Source organism: Nyctibius grandis, chromosome 6 (genome assembly GCF_013368605.1).
Source record: "Nyctibius grandis isolate bNycGra1 chromosome 6, bNycGra1.pri, whole genome shotgun sequence".
Taxonomy (NCBI): Eukaryota; Metazoa; Chordata; class Aves; order Nyctibiiformes; family Nyctibiidae; genus Nyctibius; species Nyctibius grandis.
In genome coordinates, this window is record NC_090663.1 from 85,886,423 (window position 1) to 85,905,154 (window position 18,732).

General features: G+C 46.9%; 1 protein-coding gene across 1 annotated transcript in view; it reads right to left on the reverse strand.

Moving 5' to 3' along the window:
- Positions 1-18,732, reverse strand: part of FRAS1 (Fraser extracellular matrix complex subunit 1) — a 147,515-nt gene that overhangs the window by 25,233 nt on the left and 103,550 nt on the right. Inside the window, exons 31-45 of the mRNA XM_068404195.1 lie at positions 16,607-16,785; positions 14,234-14,350; positions 10,524-10,638; positions 9,891-10,028; positions 9,453-9,485; positions 8,743-8,874; positions 8,030-8,155; positions 6,911-7,158; positions 5,328-5,476; positions 4,734-4,896; positions 3,570-3,705; positions 2,001-2,191; positions 1,498-1,651; positions 443-706; positions 149-337 (exon numbers count right to left, since the gene is read on the reverse strand). Of these exons, the coding sequence (XP_068260296.1) occupies positions 149-337; positions 443-706; positions 1,498-1,651; positions 2,001-2,191; positions 3,570-3,705; positions 4,734-4,896; positions 5,328-5,476; positions 6,911-7,158; positions 8,030-8,155; positions 8,743-8,874; positions 9,453-9,485; positions 9,891-10,028; positions 10,524-10,638; positions 14,234-14,350; positions 16,607-16,785 (2,334 nt within the window). The remainder of the gene's footprint in view (positions 1-148; positions 338-442; positions 707-1,497; positions 1,652-2,000; positions 2,192-3,569; positions 3,706-4,733; positions 4,897-5,327; positions 5,477-6,910; positions 7,159-8,029; positions 8,156-8,742; positions 8,875-9,452; positions 9,486-9,890; positions 10,029-10,523; positions 10,639-14,233; positions 14,351-16,606; positions 16,786-18,732) is intronic.

Consider the following 18,732-nt stretch of genomic DNA (forward strand, 5'->3'; position numbering starts at 1 on the left):
ACATTTTGTTACTTTTTCTCTTTATTCTTTTTCTCCTGCTGAGAGAGACTTTTTAACACTTGCTTAACGATAGGTGTTTCTGCTCTAACATAACAACCTTATCTGACTTCTTTCCCTCTCCCTTCCCTGATTCAAGTCATCCTCTCACCTTTATTTATATCAGCCTGGGTGAAACTTTTGACAGGTCCTTTGACAGAGATCTGGACTGGATTATCAATTTGGGTCAACTGCAGACGGCCCACGCTGGGATCCCTCTTCATGACAAATCTAATCGTTGTGTCATCTGAATAAGCAGCTGCTGCTTTCAAGTGCTGATCTGTGAGGTATGCTGCAGAGCCTGGACCAGAGGGAGAAAGCCCACAAACAGCTTCAGCCAGTGCAGCTAGGCGACTGGTTTAGACTGGACCACATAGCAATACCATTCTCCTCCCTCTCCCCGTACCAACTGGGAGCTGCAGGCCCCTGTTGATGGCTAACGTGGGTGGCTGCTTCTTGGGCAGCTCCATGAAGAACTCCAGCCTCCCTGTCTGCGTGTAGAGACCATCCGTGATGGAGAAGCCAAACTCGTCCGTTCGTGCTGCTGCACCGCTCTGAGTATAAACGATCAGCTCCTCCAGAACGTCCTGGTAGGTGAAGGACGAGCCCATGGACAGCACATGTCCATCCTCCGGGGGCTCCGCAGCAGTCTGCCTCCTGCGGAGGTGACCTGACAAACAAGAGATGGATGAAAATTATGGGGAGAAGACAGAATTCTGGGAATCCCCCAGAAGATGGGGAAAATTATGGGGACTCTTTTGTGTGCCAGCTCTCGTGGGATGCACAGAGGTGGACACAGCCTTACTGGAAGTTATCTGCTTACTGCCAAAACTGGTAAAAATTTGGCTACATGCATGAGATGGGAAAAAGGGTGTATACCCCTCACTAGTTTAACGTGACACTAGCCTTCACCTGACACCCTTGTCTTGCTTTGTCATTGCAGACAGATGCTACTTGCTCAGCTCTTTGGAACTGTACCCCACGATAGGAAATGGGGTAACACAAAAGGGAACCTCCTAGGGAAATGCATGCAGCCCCCCCTTCCCCTCTCCCACAAACAATGAGGGACAACTCTCTGTTCTAAAGCACAATTCCTCCGTGGCTGCTGGTCCAAACACAGACTTGATGTGTTTTATACAAACAGGCCAGGCTCCTCTCTCATTATTAAGAAGAAATTCTTTGCTGTGAGGGTGGTGAGACACTGGCCCAGGTTGCCCAGAGAAGCTGTGGCTGCCCCCTCCCTGGCAGTGTTCAAGGCCAGGTTGGATGGGGCTTGGAGCAACCTGGTCTGGTGGAAGGTGTCCCTGCCCGTGGCAGGGGGTTGGAATTGGATGATCTTTAAGGTCCCTTCCACCCCAAACCAGTCTGTGATTCTATGATTCTATTACACACACACAGCCACAGCCGCACAAAGACATCCCCTCTCTCTCTCTCTCACCCCCCCAGCTTGTCAGGACTTACCATGTTCAGGACTTCTGGTAACCACAATGACAAGCTCACTGTTCTGGGTGTCCAAGTCGTGCAGGTTGAGGGAGGCGTTGGTAACGACCACACCTGAGCCCTCACGCACTCTGACGGGCTCCAGCACCATCTTTGGGGGCTCATCGTTCTGCCGCTGCACGGGAACCAAAGGCACACAGTCAAACAAGGGAAGTGGCCAAGGGGAAAAGACCGTTGCCCACCTGAATGAAACCCAAGCTCCAAACCTCTCCAGCACCAGGGCTGCTTCTAAGAGGGAGGAGACACCAGAGGAATAAGCCCTGGGGAAGAGACTGCAATGCACAAATGTTCTCTGGTGTCACAGGCGAATTATGTGCCTGTAGTAGGGGAAGGAAACAGGTAGGAGGAAGGAAACTCCCTTTAATCCCCTTCCCACATATTACAAAGGAGTGAGCAAAGCTTGCACTTTGTCACGTGTCCACGGGGAAGAGGAGGGCTCTGGCAGCCAGCGAGCACAGGCCTACCTGAATGGTGATGTTGATGCTCTGCACCTCGGACTGGCTGAAGCCATCGCTCACGTAGAAGCTGAAAACGTCACTTGTTGGCTCGATGCTTTCATGGACGCTCTGGAAGTAGTAAATGCTGTTCTCCAGGACATCCTGAAGGGAAAAGGATCTGTCTGCTGTCACAGTGCTCTGCGGGCCAAAACTCTCACCTGCGAACCAGAATAGCACGAGTGAAAGGATGGTCAATTTACTGATAAACTATGAAAAAAAAGCAGGATTAGAAGAATGGCACATTGTGAAGGACGCAGAAGGATGTTCATTCTACAACATGGCTTTCATGTGTCTTGTGACCTTTGTAGAAAGCAACTTCTGCTGCCTGAGAGGAGGCATTAGGGAAGTGCAGTTTTATGCGTAGTACAAGCAATCCCACGTCCTAGACCTCATAGCAGCCTTCCAGTACCTGAAGGGGCTACAGGAAAGCTGGAGAGGGGCTTTTTACAAGGGCAAGTAGTGACAGGACAAGGGGGATCGGTTTTAAACTGAAAGAGGAGAGATTGAGATGAGATATTAGGAAGAAATTCTTTGCTGTGAGGGTGGTGAGACACTGGCCCAGGTTGCCCAGAGAAGCTGTGGCTGCCCCCTCCCTGGCAGTGTTCAAGGCCAGGCTGGACGGGGCTTGGAGCAACCTGGTCTGGTGGAAGGTGTCCCTGCCTGTGGCAGGGGGGTTGGAACTGGATGATCTTGAAGGTCCCTTCCAACCCAAACCATTCTATGATTCTATGATTCTATACTTAGGCTTTCTTCAGAGATGAGACAATAGCTAATGTGCTCTCTGGCCTCAACACAACCTCTACATCAAGCTCCACCTTGCAAAACTAAGTCTCGTGCCCAAGAAAGTTGCCTGTTCAAGGGCAGAGGCTCACCGTTGCCAAAATGGCACAAACTGGAGTTCATTCACAGGACACAATCAGGAGGGATGAGGTGTCATCACATCCTGTGCTCTCCAGAAGAAAGGCAACCACTGTTGTAACAAGCCACTGCACTGGCCAACCCACGGTGACATTTTACAAAGGCCAGCTATGACTTAAGTAAAATGATCATGCCACTCCTGGTAGGACCACACACAGGATTAAGCAGACAAGTCTCCTGGATGAACATCTGTGAACAATACAGTACAAACCCTACCTTTTCTTGATAATACAATGAGATAAGAGGATGTTACCAGCCATGCTCTGCCACAGCTCTCACAGCCTTAAAGCTTGCTGGGACATTTAGAGGAATTTAGCAAAGTTTGTTCTGTGTAACAAGGACAGCCAAAGCGAAGCATGATAAAAATACAACACGTGGGCTTGAAAAGGCTCTTAATGCCCCAGTCTTACAACATAGAACAGTCTCCAACAAACAAGAATTAGGAGGAAATGCTCCGCAGAGACAGCTTATCTCCTAACGCTGACCTGACGAGCTCTTTATTATCAACTGATGCCACCAGCACTGCACTGAGGAACTGTGGTGAGACATTAGAAGGTGCTCCAGCATGGCAATTCCTCCTTTCATCAGCTAGGAGGAAGAGACAGCCAAGCAGTTTACCTGTCTTAGTGTTTTCAAGGTAGCCATACATAGGCAGAGTGATAACTGTGACCCTCAGGTCTTCCCTGGCAGCAGTATCATAATCAGCAGCTAAGTGGTGACGAGCCAGCAGTGGGACCCTGCCCCCCTCATCCACCTGGAAAGCAAAAGCATATGACAAAACCACCACCAGTGCACACAACACACAGCAACACACGCATCGTTACTGAACAAGCCTGGCAAGAGGCTTGCCCCGTCTCTGAAGTCCTCTCCCATCCTCCCTAGATCTGTTAAGCAGGGAGGTGAGGTGGGATGGGAAGAACAAAGCCCCCAAGAGGAGCCTGTGACTGCTTTATCAGGGCAAGAAGAGAACTGGCAGAGTCATGCTGACCTCTTGGAAGGCAAGATCTACATTTCTTGTTGAGGGGAGCCTTTTGAAGGCAAGGGAGGGGGAATGCAAAGCTGGAAAGGAGGGAGAGGACTTCAAAAGGCTTTGATAAGGAGTCTGAAATGCTGTGTATCAGTCCAAAGCATCAGATGTTCTCAGACTCGTCTTCTGCTCATCTTTTACACACAAGCTGGTGAAATAAGGGACGAAATTCTGGAGTTGGTCTCTTCTCCCAGGCAACTAGCGATAGGACAAGAGGACACAGCCTCAAGCTTCACCAGGGGAGGTTCAGGTTGGACATTAGGAAGCATTTCTTTTCAGAAAGGGTTATTAGACACTGGAATGGGCTGCCCAGGAAGGTGGTGGAGTCACCATCTCTGGAGGTGTTTAAGAAAAGCCTGGACATGGCACTTAGTGCCATGGTCTAGTTGCCATGGTGGTGTCAGGGCAATGGTTGGACTTGATGATCCCAGAGGGCTCTTCCAACCTGGTTGATTCTGTGATACAGAAATATTAAACGGGGATAAGTCAGACTGGTTCCACTGATACAAACAGGACACCCTAGGGAGAAGCCAGCTCCTGACTAGAACAGATGTAAGCAGATGAGGTTCAAGGATGCAGACGTACTGTCAGCTTCCTCTGGCCTCCAAGTAATTTATTAACCCTTTGCACTCACAGCATTGCACGTGCAACACCATGTTTCTTCACTCATTTCCCCTCAGTCCAGGAAAGCTGTTCAGTCCCTCACATCTAAGACATTCTTATCAGTGTTCATAGTATCTGGGGTAGACACTTACAGTGATATGGTCAGCAAAAGCAATGAGCGCCGGCATTGTCTGGGCAGGCGTGATGGTGATGGTGAACATCTGCCTGTCAAGCCGGTTGTCATCAGCATCAAAAACAGCGAAGTGGAAGGTGTCCATAACTGGCTGATTGCTGGTCTCAAACGTGGTGGAGTAGCTGTGAAAGTCAGAGCACAATCTGGGTCAGGGAGTCTCACGGACAGTCAGGCAAATACACCTCATCCCTGCATTTAGAAGGGAATGAAAGAGAGGATGCATTTCAGTTCCCAACCCTCCTTCATGTTCCCTGAGTTCTTTTAAATCACCATTTTAGGTGTTGCCTACCTGAAGTATCACCACGACGCTGCAGACACAGAAAAAATCCCCATAATTTGAAGCTGCCCCAACTACTGGCGTTTCAGACATGCATAAATACCTAATTCCACACACAGGAAACGCTCTCATTTATAATCTCATAGGATACAAGAGCCAAGAAAGGAAAAAATATCTTTGACACATTGTACTACCATAATATAGCCCAGAGATCCCTGCGGAAAGCCCACTGAGCTTTCAACTGGCACAGCTTGAAGGAGGAGAGCTCTTTGATACCTGATCCTCTGGTTGTTGATGTCTTCCATGGTGAAATTATAAACCTTGGAAAGCTCTTCATCACGAGAGCCAGACATCCCTAAGAGGCTGCCGTATGCAGGCTGAGATATTAATTGGATTCTTATCTCTGAGTCAGGAGAATTGTTGTCCTAAACATAAAGAAACAAACCAAAGCAAAACAAGACAAGATTAGCTTTTGTTTCCCTCCACTAAAAACGGAAGGAGGAATAAAATGTTTTATAGGGAAATATATCAAGCTAGCTGGGTCAGACCCAGAGCTCATGAATATTAAATGAAGCTCCACTGGTGAGAGTCAATTGGGTTGACATTCTCAGAACCTACCACAAAATGTATTTTCATTTTCTCTCAGCTCAGAGAGGTTTTCTTTGTGTCCTTGTGTCATATCAACACAATCTCCCAGCCATAAACCTGATATTTTTGTTTACAAATTACTTTACATTTCAATTGGACTGGACCATTTATGTAATGTGCTTTTCCTGACTCCAAAATCAGCCAAAATTTAGCTGATAGCTGGCAGAGGGAGTAACTGCTGCCCACCAGTGCTTCAGAGACACAGAGCTAAGCTCAGTTCTTAGTAAAACAAAGGTTAATGTGGAGCAATGCTGCAAAAGCCAGATTCACATTAAACTAAAAGATATTTTTGGCTCTTTTTAACTATATTAAGTACAACATCTCTATGATATGACCACTCAGATGTCATCTTTCTTCTACAAGTTTTTGTTGGTTGCCTGAAAGATAAGACCCAAAGCAGAAATCATCATATCCTCAGCATATGGGTCAGGAATGAAATCCTCTTATCCCTAACTCAGATTAAACCTGAACAGCTCCCTTGTCAGCCTTCCTCCTTAAGAGGATAACGGGACAGATCCCAGCCATGTATCCAGACTGATCCCTTGGAAAAAATATTCACCTGCCTTCTTATCCTACCTCACCCCCTGCAAACATCTCTGACAGCTGCTACCTTAGGTGCCTGCAGCCTCACACGTGCACTACAATCTCCCCTCCCTCCTCTGTAAGAGGAGCATATCTGCATACCTGAAATCCACTGCTAATGTGTTTGCTGCTAAATCATCTGCAAGGAGTAAAACACCTTTCTTCTGAATTTCACCAGCAGGATGACTCTTGTACAACATGCAATCCCCGGGACCAACTCCAAGCTACCACGGAGTGGAGCATCTTGGGTTGCTTCACAGCCCCCTTCAAATATGTCCAGAAAAGGAACCAGGGAATTTTGGAAGGTGGGGTGTGAGAGGGCTGAAATTTTCAAGGGATTATCACTTGTGCTTTATTAACAAGTTTGTTTGATACAAAAATCTGGGATTAACTCAGTTCTCATGTTTAGCCTGGCAGTTCACCTCTGTTTCAGTCAAACCCTTAAAACCCTGCTGGATGAAAGAGTCTATTATCCCCTTTTTGGCAGCAGTACCCAGGACACAGTCAAAACTTGAGCTCTCTGCCAAGAATCCACACCGAAGGCAGAGAGGTGTGTGTGGCGAAGGGTCTGTGGGGGGATGAGGGAGGCTGGCAGCCTTCACTGGGTTGAGAAATAGATGAAAACTTACAATATAAGCGAGGTGCAGTCGAGAGAGAGTCACGGAGCTTTTACTAGCCACGGTGATTGCCAACAAGCAGCCTGGGGCCAGCTGTGGACCAATGTTATCCAGCAGGGACACTTCCACCCTCAGCACTGTGGTCACTGTGGTGACACCATCGGTGACAGAGATTTCCATGCTGTCCTCTGCTGCTGCTGAACCATCATGCACGTACTGCAGAGCACTCCGAGTGATGTCCTCGTAGGTGAAGGGGTCACCTTCCCAAAAAGAAAATGCACAAGTCAGAAAGACTCCGTTCAGAGCACCAACTCAAACAACCTAAGGCCCCAATTTAGCAGAAGACTTAATCATGTGCTAAACTGGCATTTAATACCACCCTTACGGGGATGTGAGTTATGAAGACATTAATTAAGGAGCTAGTATATATGCAGGGCAGAGGAAAAGCTGTAACCTTCACAGTTTCACGGACACAGCAGCTCTTCATGATTCTCTGGGAGTGCACAGATCCTCCTTTCTTCTCAGCTCTTTGTAAGCTCACGTCTGTCATAGCTAGATAAGGCTTCCCTCTCCACGTCTTCTGCTTGCACTACCCTCCTACAGATCATATCTGTTCCTCTGATCACACACTGGAAAACTGCTGCCACCAAAATCAACAGTAAAACTCCCCAGGAGTTTTAGCCACACATACTGGGTACAGGAACCACACTGATTCAGCCAGGAACTAAACAACAAATGTGAAAACCTCTTTCACACACTCCCAGGAAGAAAATTCACACGCTTGTGGCTGCAGCCACGTCTCCCAGAGGCATCTGTCTCCTCCTGGTCAACTAAAGCAGCCAGGTGGACAGGTACACGCTGACCCGTCTCCTGTGCTGAGGAAGACTTCACCAGGGGAGGTTCAGGTTGGACATTAGGAAGCATTTCTTCTCAGCAAGGGTCATTAGACATTGGAAGGGGCTGCCCAGGGAGGTGGTGGAGTCACCATCTCTGGAGGTGTTCAAGAAAAGCCTGGACATGGCACTTAGTGCCCTGGTCTAGTTGCCATGGTGGTGTCAGGGCAATGGTTGGACCCGATGATCCCTGAGGTCTCTTCCAACCTGGTTGATTCTGTGATTCTGCTCAACTCACCTGCTCCCATGCGCTCCTGCACGCCTGCACTGTACTTGAGCACGATGCCATGACGGGGAGGCTTCACCAGCTCAAAGACAAGACCCTCGGGAGCTGTATCTGTGTCGCTCACAGCTAACTGGATCCCTGTGCCGGGGAAGAGAGCGTGGCTTCAGCATCTTCAGACACTACACTGGGAATATCCCCTAGGTTTTGTGATGTGCTCTTGGGAATGGAGTCAAAAAACTGTAATTCAGTCAGTAGGTGAAAAGTAAGATAACTCTGGAGCTGCCCTAGCCCAAGAGCTTGCTGGTTTCATGGAAATAATTAGTCCCCTGATGATGCTCAGATCAGAGGTTGTCTCAGAGAACTTACTGCCAGCATGGCTCACAAATGACAGCTAAGCAAACCCTCAGCTTATCAGAGATGTGCATATGTTCATATAGCAGGGAGGCATCTACAAACACCTCAGAGAACCTCCTGACAAGCAGAAAGTGGCTTATCCTAAATGACCCAGTGTACCAGATCACACCACTAACCAACAGTTCAGCAACTACAGAGCAGCTTAAGAGGGAGAAAGTAGAGGAGCAGCAGGTCCCTGATCCAGCTCCTCAGCTAAAGCGACAGAGGTGAGCGAGACAAAAACTCTCCCCTTCTCCATCCATGTGGCCTCCTGGCAACAAACACCGCGCCTCAGGCTGAGCTCTGCCCCACATCCCTTCCACCCTACTCACCAACGGTGGCTTTGCCCCCCTGGCTGACCTCCAGGAGGGGAGCTGTGATCTGGAAGACTGGAGGCCGTTGCTCCTCAGAGAGCAAATGAATGACAAACACCATCTCTGGCGTGGTGTGTTCTCCATCAGACACTAGACACAGACAAAAAACACACCTGAGTGTAGGGATGTGTTTTCAGGGACTCACCTGGGAAATTCACCTTTCTGTACAAAATCACCACCCCACATGGCTGACTTCACTCCCACCCTGTCAATCTACACCTTTGTCTATGGACATACACACACAATTCACACCTGCAAAGAGTATTTATATTTGCCCCTAATGCAACTATGCAACTCCTAGCAAGCTTATCAATAGCAATTTAATTGTGGAAATGTTTCCATGGTATATTAAAAAAAAGCAGAGTGAAACTCTGATGTCCTTGTGCACGCTGAAACAGGAGAAAACAGGAATGAATCAGGCTTTCAGGACAGATTCCAGGCAACTATCGGAAAAAGATGTCTCTAAACTGAGTTGCAGCTTAGCTTCTATAAAACACTGTTGGGACACAGATGAATTCATATTCCCCAGGCACATGCACGTCCAGAAATTCCTACTGAGTGCCCACAGGTGTGCTTGCAGCAGAGGAAAGGCCAAGGAATAACAGGCAACATGAAGGGCACAAGGATAAAAACTGCTGTGGCCAGGAAAGAGCAAATGGTTCACATACCTGTGAATCGGAAGTTCACTGACTCTGGGAGACCTGATGGGACAAACACAAGCACAGAGTAACTGGTCAGGACAGGAAAGCACATACTGACGTGGATCTGAACAACTTTTGGAGAAAGCAAGCGCTGACATTCAACCAGACTGGAGTCCTTCCTCACCAAGGAAAGCACTCCTCCCTTGCCTTCGCTTCAGGTAATGAGAGAGAACATGCTACTCCCTCCTCCAAACTGTGGAACTCCTCTTGGTGTCAGTGGAGGGCAAGGTGATGCATAAAACTGCGTCTACCATGGACTGTCACTTCATCACACAATCGTTCAAGCCTCATGCCCTCACGAGTATGGACAGAACCATGAAGTCATTCCAGGACTGGAGGAAGCCCAGCAGTCCAGCTACCTCTACCAGTCTGACATGGCACTAGAATGAACATTCAGTTCCTTACCTGCAAAGGAGAAGGCAGTTATCTCTCTCAGGTGAGGAGCTGCAGTCGGTGGACGATAAGCAATCTTGCCACGGTTTACATCTGCTTGGGTGAAATATCTGACTGGGGAGAGAGGCCTGTCTCTGTGCTCCACAATACCTACGGAGACAGAGAGCTCAGTATTAACAGGAGGAATCCATTTTATTTTTAAAACAAGATACCAAAGGCCACAGCTTCTTTTTCTCTCCCCAAGCACTTCTTTTTACACCTTCAGTGGTTCCTGAATGAGTCAGATGGCTTTAACTGCACTGAGGATGGATTCTTGGGACACAAGAAATTAAAGAGAGATTCCTCCCTTAGTCATTTCTTCAAATACCTCTCACTAGAGACGTGGAAAGCAGAAAGCCACGGGGTACAACATTCAGTATATTTCAGAGAACAGTAGGAAAACTGTCTCAGCTCTGTGGCTCACTCCTAAACAAGCCAAAGAAATTGGGTTAAGAAACAAGGTGTTTGAAAGCTAATGAAGGAGGCTGAACAGATTAACAGATGCCTCCACAGAATGATACTCTTGAGGGAAAAATTAGATGTGCTCAGAAAGCGTGGCAATTAATTCAGCAGCAAGCTGCCACGTTCTGAACAGGTAACACTTGCCTTGGCCAGGAAGGAGAGGGACAGTCACGTTGAACAGGATTTTCTCACTGGGAATCTCCGGGTCTACAAAGGAGAGGTGATGGGGCTCAATCACTGTCACACGGTCCTCCAGCACCTCAATAAACACATTAGACCAAGAGCATCAAGGCCAGAGACATGGGAAGATTCACCCAAAAATGCATTAAAAGAGAATTTGCTTTGCTATAGTTAAATATAAGAGAGTCTTTGCATTTAAAGGCCTAGTCCTTAGACCTAAAACTGACAAGGGATGGATGGGCTGAACGTTTACCAAGTCTCTCAAACTTGTAAGGAATAGGGACTACTGGGAGGAGATTACAGAGGGCAGTAAAGCTTGATCATGAGTAAAATTTGCTACAGTCTTACAGGCCACCTAAACTCACTTTCAGCTCATCTGTAAACCAAACCAAGTGTGTAACGCAGAAGCTGGATACTACCACACTCAACAGAAGAGAGCTCTATACAGGTCCACCCCTGTCAAGTCCTGTCTGGAGAATCAGAAGGGGCTTATAAACCTATAAAAAAGACACAAATCCCCCCTCCTTCATAAAACCACGAGCTTATCCCCACTTTCAGGCTGTCCAGGAAAGCGGCAGTGTTTTCAGTGCACTCTGTCCAACCTCCATGCTCACAGGTGGAGGAGTTGCTTTTTTGACCCTCAGCAACCAAGGAGAGATAAAGGAAAATCTAATTTGATCAGAAACTCCCTGGATGAAGATATAATTCATTGCCTGTTAGTTTTCTGGTATAGTCTGATGTGGCTGGACGGGATTTGCTTTTAAAAGAAATCCTGAAAATCACTCAGCCATTTCCATTGGAACGTAGAGGAACCAAAGCTTTCTCTTTTGTTTTAAATCTGTCTAAAAATGTTCTGAACCTCCCAGTACAAGATTATCATTGGCCAAAGGTGGGCAGTGTGTTACAGGGATTACGGTGCTGCACGAACAGACTTAAGTGCACAAAGGCAGTTAACTTGCACGTGTTCATGAACCTTAATCCTGTGGAATTAACAGCTACAAGAAGTCACTGAATTAAATAGTCCAGCTGGGCATGAAAAGCACCCAGCTCATTTCATAATTATGAACAAAATATGGAGAGAACAAGCTAAATTAGGGATATGGGCAACTATTTCAGCTGCTTTGGAACATGAAATGACCAGGTTCAGGAACAAATTACACTGAATCGTGCTGGTTACACATCTGTAAGGCCACCCTGTCAAACCTGTGTCCCATTCTGCTGGCCTTGGGTCACAGACTGGACACTGGCAAGGCCAGGTTTCCTGACACCAGCTCAGTACACCACAATCAGAATCAGAATCACAGAATCAATGAGGTTGGAAGAGACCTCTGGGCTCGTCGAGTCCAACCATTGCCCTGACACCACCATGGCAACTACACCAGGGCACTAAGTGCCATGTCCAGGCTTTTCTTAAACAACTCCAGAGATGGTGACTCCACCACCTCCCTGGGCAGCCCCTTCCAATGGCTAATGCCCCTTTCTGAGAAGAAATGCTTCCTAATGTCCAACCTGAACCTCCCCTGGCCAAGCTTGAGGCTGTGTCCTCTTGTCCTCTCACAAATGCCACCGAATCCCTAGTTCACCTCTCTCCAGTGTTTTTCACCCAAATGCATCAGAGGAGAAATCACAGCCTATGAATGACTGTTCTGAAGCAGTAAATAAAACCTTGTCAGTCCTTAGATGTGACAGTGTCACATATCTAACTGGCACCAAAAGCCACAATGTTTATTTGTGTTATCAGGACTGCGACATACAGCTCTGTAGAAAAAGGACAGGCTTAAAATTAACAGTGTTGTCCCTTTCATACAGCCAGGAGGAAGGGAATGGAGGAGCACCTCTTCATACACTTACGAAACTCTCTCTCTCCTTCATAAACCCAATCTCAGTTTGCATTGTTAGGCTCCTTTTACCAATATGGGGCAAAGAGGTAACTTGATTAAAGAAAAACCAGTATACATGTATGCCCAGTTTAACCACCAAAGAGTCACCAAACTGTCTCTGACCTTTCTCAGTAGGACACTCAAGGACAAGGCTAGAGGCATGGGAAGACTTAACATTTTGGGCTTGCTCTTCATCCGAGAAGCCAGTCTAATTCTGAAGGAGTTTGAAGACAGATGAACAGAACTCAATCACTTTGATGCAAGGAAGTGCAATTTTATGACGAGAAGATTTAAGGTTATGGTTGCTTCATAGTTGCCTCCAAGGCCTATTTGTCTCTCCCAAAGGTAGGACTCGCAGGTTGTGAGACACCCCTCAGTAAAACCTGTTTTATGGAGCTATTGAATTGTGTGGGGTGTAATTAGCTATAAAACCCAGCTCTGCATGGCTCAGCCAGACAGCTCTGCCATCAATTTTGTCAATAATGACAACAACAACAAGTCCAGAGCAGAAAGATACATCACTGGCTATTGCTCCAAGTAGCAGCCTGAGCATGTTTTATTATTGCCCGTGAAAGGTCACCACTATTTTACAACCTGACAAGGCCGCTGCATCATGGACTTTTCACTAATCCCTCTTCCTCTGGCCTTTCCTGGTCCCATGCTTGGCACGCTGTGCTGGCTTACAAGTCCTTCGCCTCCCCTTAGGAGGCTCCTCCTAGGGACCCATGGGAGATCTGCCACATCTGCTCTCCTGCATGGCACGGGCCTCTTGGTGTGCTTTTATCTGTCAGGGAGCGCCCAAGGGCACAGGATTTCTGTTTGAGAATGCTGAGCGTACTGCTGGCACCTCACACGCTCTAAATAAACCATCAGGAATGAATAACACCCAAGATGACCCCATGCTACACTCAAGTTTGTAGACCCAGCCCTCCCTCTCCCTGCAGGCAGCTCCTGCCTGAAGGGCTGGCCTCATCTCTGCTTTCTCATCACAGCCTGCCCTGTCTCACTCAGCTCAGGACTGCTGCTCGGTGGATTATGGTCCTGGTCCCCCTCTGAAAGCCCCACAGACCACAACAAAGCTGAGGTCAAGGCTAAATCAAACTCCCTGCCTCTAGGGTCCTGTCTCTCTGTGTGTCCCAAGGGGTGACCGGGGTGCAGAGCCCTGAAGCTCCCCTCTAGCTCATGCACTCGGGATCCCTCCCTACAGAATCAAAGAACAGAAGTAGAAGGGAAAGCTGGACTTCACCCACATACTTGATGGGGACACATGGAGAAGGCATGCACCAAAGTCGGGGAGCTCACAAAACCTACTTTAAACGTTGGGGTCATCTTTTCAATTAGCAGTCAGGGAAATAACCACATTAGAGAGACCACTCTTATCAAAATGGTCATTCCCAGAGTTGATGCTGCAAGAAAAGGTAATTCAGTTCCACGGATGCAGATATAATGGGCTTGTCTGTTTTCCACACACATTCTAGTCTGTGTTCCTGATGTCATCACTTTTAATGAGTTTTTCAACTTTTCATGTTTTCTTTTCCCCTCCCTCTCTCCCCCCCCCCCCTTACTCTTCTAACCTATCTTTTTTTTTCTATTTCTACTCCAGTTATCTACTGGCACATCCACCCTGTTCCACAGATTTACTTCACTCTTTGAATCAAGCACAACAGCACGGACAACAGCAAGTACAGGAATCAACACCCCGTGGTTACTGCTCTACTCAAGGCTCTGGTGGCTGTGCACTGCTGCAAGGAGAGCGGGGACACAGAAACCATCAGTCAGTGGTGTCACACTTACTGCCATGTGCAAAGAGGAGCCGAGGGAAAGCTGAGGTGCTCTGGGTGTCTGGGGGAGAACAGCAACGTTGAACACGTGGCTTTCCAAGCTGGTCTGTGGGCCGGCAGAGCTGGACACCTGGGAAGGAAAGATCACATGGATGGATACCTGACTGAAGACACCACTGCATTTCTAGACCAGTTTCATACTTTCCCTCTCCTCTCCTCCTGGTCTGGGAAGGCAAAGACACACCTTTCAGATACCAACCCAATCTAGAAAAGGTTTAGCTCTTTATTAACATTTAGAAAGATATTTGTCAGTTCCCCACCTGCTATTCATTCCTGCCTGCCCCAGCCACAGCCATAATTCTGCTGAATTTTACTCTAACTTGTCTACACAGCTCAGTGGAATATTTCATCACAGGAATAGAAAAAATAATGGGTTTTTAAACCTTCCTCCCACCCTCAAAATGACCACCAGTTGTGCTGACAAGGTGAAAATAACCGGTCTTTTAATAATGGCACTGCCTTGGCAGTGACTCCCTGTGAGCACAACATCTTCCAAGACAGGCTGCTCTCGTGTTTCATACAGACCCATAAAAATCTTCCATACAGAATCACAGAATCAATGAGGTTGGAAGAGCCCTCTGGGATCATCAAGTCCAACCATTGCCCTGACACCACCATGGCAACTAGACCATGGCACTAAGTGCCATCTCCAGGCTTTTCTTAAACAACTCCAGAGATGGTGACTCCACCACCTCCCTGGGCAGCCCCTTCCAATGGCTAATGACCCTTGCTGAGAAGAAACGTTTCCTAATGGCCAACCTGAACCTCCCCTGGCGAAGCTTGAGGCTGTGTCCTCTTGTCCTGTCGCTAGTTGCCTGGGAGAAGAGGCCGACTCCCACTCCGCTACAACCTTCAGGTAGTTGTAGACTGCACTAAGGTCACCTCTGAGCCTCCTCTTCTCCAGGCTAAACACCCCCAGCTCCCTCAGCCATTCCTCATAGGTCAGACCCTCCAGACCCTTCACCAGCTTGGTCGCCCTCCTCTGGACTTGCTCCAACACCTATACGCCACTATCAGACCAAAGTTAAGTCAATGGTATCTAACTCGTCATAGCAAACCTGCAGTAATGACATATAAAGCAAATAATATTACATTGGTAAAAATTTTCAAGGACCAGAACCATCCCCTAGAGATAAGCCTGCAAAGGTTCACAGCAATCTTGAGATAAGGCAAGCGCCCAAAGAAATACAGCTCCTTTCTGAGATGCCCCAGCCCACAGTTCAAGACACAGACAGACGTGTTATGGTCTCCTGATGTGCCCCAGGCAGTTGCAGCTTCCTTTCTCAGTAGGGCTCTCCATATAATTATTGCTCCAAGAGACTAAAACCAAACAACAAACTCATGCAAAATGCATACTCTAGAAGAGGAATGCAGCAATTAAGCTAAAGATTAGCTTGTTCAACACTGACGCTCACAAATTCCTCATTATCACTTATGTTAATTACTTTAGAAATTACCTTAATTGTCTCTCCGGTGCTACACTTAATAGCTGCTGACTTGTAAACCAGATGTAACAAATACTGCGTGCCAGTGCTCACACAGACTTAGCGTTATGGGAGGCTGTTAAACCTTGCAAGCCAACAGCAAGGACCTGTCTGAGGAATTTTATGGCTGTTAAACCTGTCGGGAGGTGGGATTTATTTTAGTGTTACATCTGCTGGGGAGTATTTGTACCTTTTTGTCTCTTTGCAAGAAGTAGTACTCTGTAGCAAAAATTAAATTAAATTATTAGCTTTAGGGACTGCAGAAAGTAGGAGGGTTACCCCCGGTGTTACCTGCTCTGTTACCTAAGGACTGCCAGGCAAAAAAACGTTTCCTATTCCTATTTCTTCCCCAAAAGCAAGCCCAAGCACATCAGTAGGGTGTCCTCAAGGGACAATGCAACCCCACAGGCAAAAGGTCAGTGGAGAAGGGATCACTGTCACAGCAAGAATCAGCCTCTGGACACACTGTGTCATGCTGATGGGATGTTACAAGCCTGCTAGTTTCATCCTGTGGAAGTTATAAGTGCAGATTAAACCACGTGAAGCAAAAGCTCTCTTGTGCACGAGTAAGAGTCTCCCAGGAACACGATGACGGGTTGCATCCACCCTGACACGTAAGCACATGCATATTCATCTACATGCACCTACATACACATAAGTCTGCATGTAAATACAAATATATATTTACACACATGTTTGTGTGTGCATATATATATTCATGTATGTGTATCTATTAAAACTTTGGGTGACGAGATACAGGGAGCAGCAGACTGAGTAATCTCAGAGTAAAACGCCAGCAGAACTGCTGTGTGACCCCCCCCCGTGAATATGATGTGGAGTACCTCAAATTGGAAGGAGTCACTTTCTACTTCAGACCCAGAGTGTCTGTACCACACAATGCCTTCGTTGATGTCCTGCTGGGTAAAAGAGGTTGCAGGTGAGGCTGCTCTTCCATCAGGCAAAAGCTGCCACGAGTCTGCTGGGCCATCTGCTGGCATCGGGACCAGAAGCACCACTTCACCTGGGAAAAGCAAAGATGAACAGCCAGGGCATGACTTGTGAGAAAAGAAGGAGGAATAGATGCCTTTTCACCAATTACTCAACATCCAAGACAAATGTCCACCCAGTCTTATTTTTTTTTTCACCTACTGTGACTAACAGAAATAGCAGTAGAGCTCCTAAAAACCACTAATGGACCTTGCAACATCCCACTGATGTAGGGAAATTTTATCTCCTCTTTTGGCAAAGGGCAGATCAAGTAACTCATGTAACTACACAGAAGAAATACACAGTCAAGCAAAGAACAAGATCTGCAACTTTAAACTCCCAAAATGTCGTTCTGCCCACTGACCAGCCCATTTCACAGAATCAACCAGGTTGGAAGAGCCCTCTGGGATCATCGAGTCCAACCGTTGCCCTGACACCATCATGTCAACTAGACCATGGCACTAAGTGCCATGTCCAGGCTTTTCTTAAACCCCTCCAGAGATGGTGACTCCACCACCTCCCTGGGCAGCCCCTTCCAATGCCTAATGACCCTTGCTGAGAAGAAATGCTTCCTAATGTCCAACCTGAACCTCCCCTGGCCAAGCTTGAGGCTGTGTCCTCTTGTCCTATCGCTAGTTGCCTGGGAGAAGAGGCCGACTCCCACTCCACTACAACCTCCCTTCAGGTAGTTGTAGACTGCACTAAGGTCACCTCTGAGCCTCCTCTTCTCCAGGCTAAACACCCCCAGCTCCCTCAACCTTGAAATGTGCCCATTTGATAAACTCAGCAGAAAAACAGATGCAAAGGACATGCCTCACTTTCTGGAGCAGGAACAAGAGAGAAGTGAGACACAATCAGCGTTAAAAAGCATTGCAGCAGACGACCCATCTTCCCCTCAAGGGTACAGCTGAAGTACCAGAATACAGCATACTGATTTTTTTCAAGGTCAGCACTTTTCTAGCTCTTTTGGGGATTTATGCCAAAAAATATACTCGACCGACTTCTCTGAACAGAAACATTCAACTGAAAACCAACAGATACAGCAAAGGATCTCTGTATCATAACAGGTCTGTATGCCCTGGTTTGTAGCTCTTACTCTGAAGAATATGTAGCTTTTCTACCTCTAACATCCAGCTTACTTCTGATTTTTGTACCAGAAATAGCTTCTCAGCTGGACTGAAACATCACTGGCTTCATTGCAGATACGCCAGAGAACAGCAGGATGGGGGCATGTCCCACTGGTCATGGGCTTTCCTCACAAGGGTTGGAGGAAAGGCATCATGCCTGCAAGGGTTGGATTTTGATGTCACTAGTAACGTTCAACAGACTCTAACATGATTACTCCAAGAGCCCAGTGCTACCCACCAAGAGAAGACTATCAAAACCCTGGTCATCAGGTTCATTGATCACGTTTTTATGATCACATTCATCACATTTTTCCTAACCACACACATAAAGGGAATTAAAACCTGACAAAGAGCTATAGTATCAAAATAAATGGCATATTTTTCTATTTTACAATGTAATTTACTTGTTTTGGAGTTAACATATAATCTGTGAATAAATTATACATTTCCCCTATCTTTACTCTTCTTGACTATATATAATTTAGCTGCTCTTTAAATAACTTGTTAGTTATATATTGTGCTTTCCTACTAGTCTTTAAAAGCATCCCTCGTGGCTACTAATTCAGAAGCCACATGTATTATAAATCACTTCAGCTCTCCTCACAGCATTAATCATTCTGTTATGCAAAACATCCACCATAAGCTCTCCCAGTTCACTTCCCAAAACCACCCTCCGACAGCTGGAGTAATAAAAAAATAATCCAGCAAGCTGAAATATCACACTCCCATTTTATCACCAAACTCGACGCTAATATTCCCTTATCAGTGCCCTAATTACATTCCCAATATTATGCTTGTGCTCGTGGGAGTTCACCACCTTAATCTTCCCCCTGATTTCTAAAGATGTTAATCAC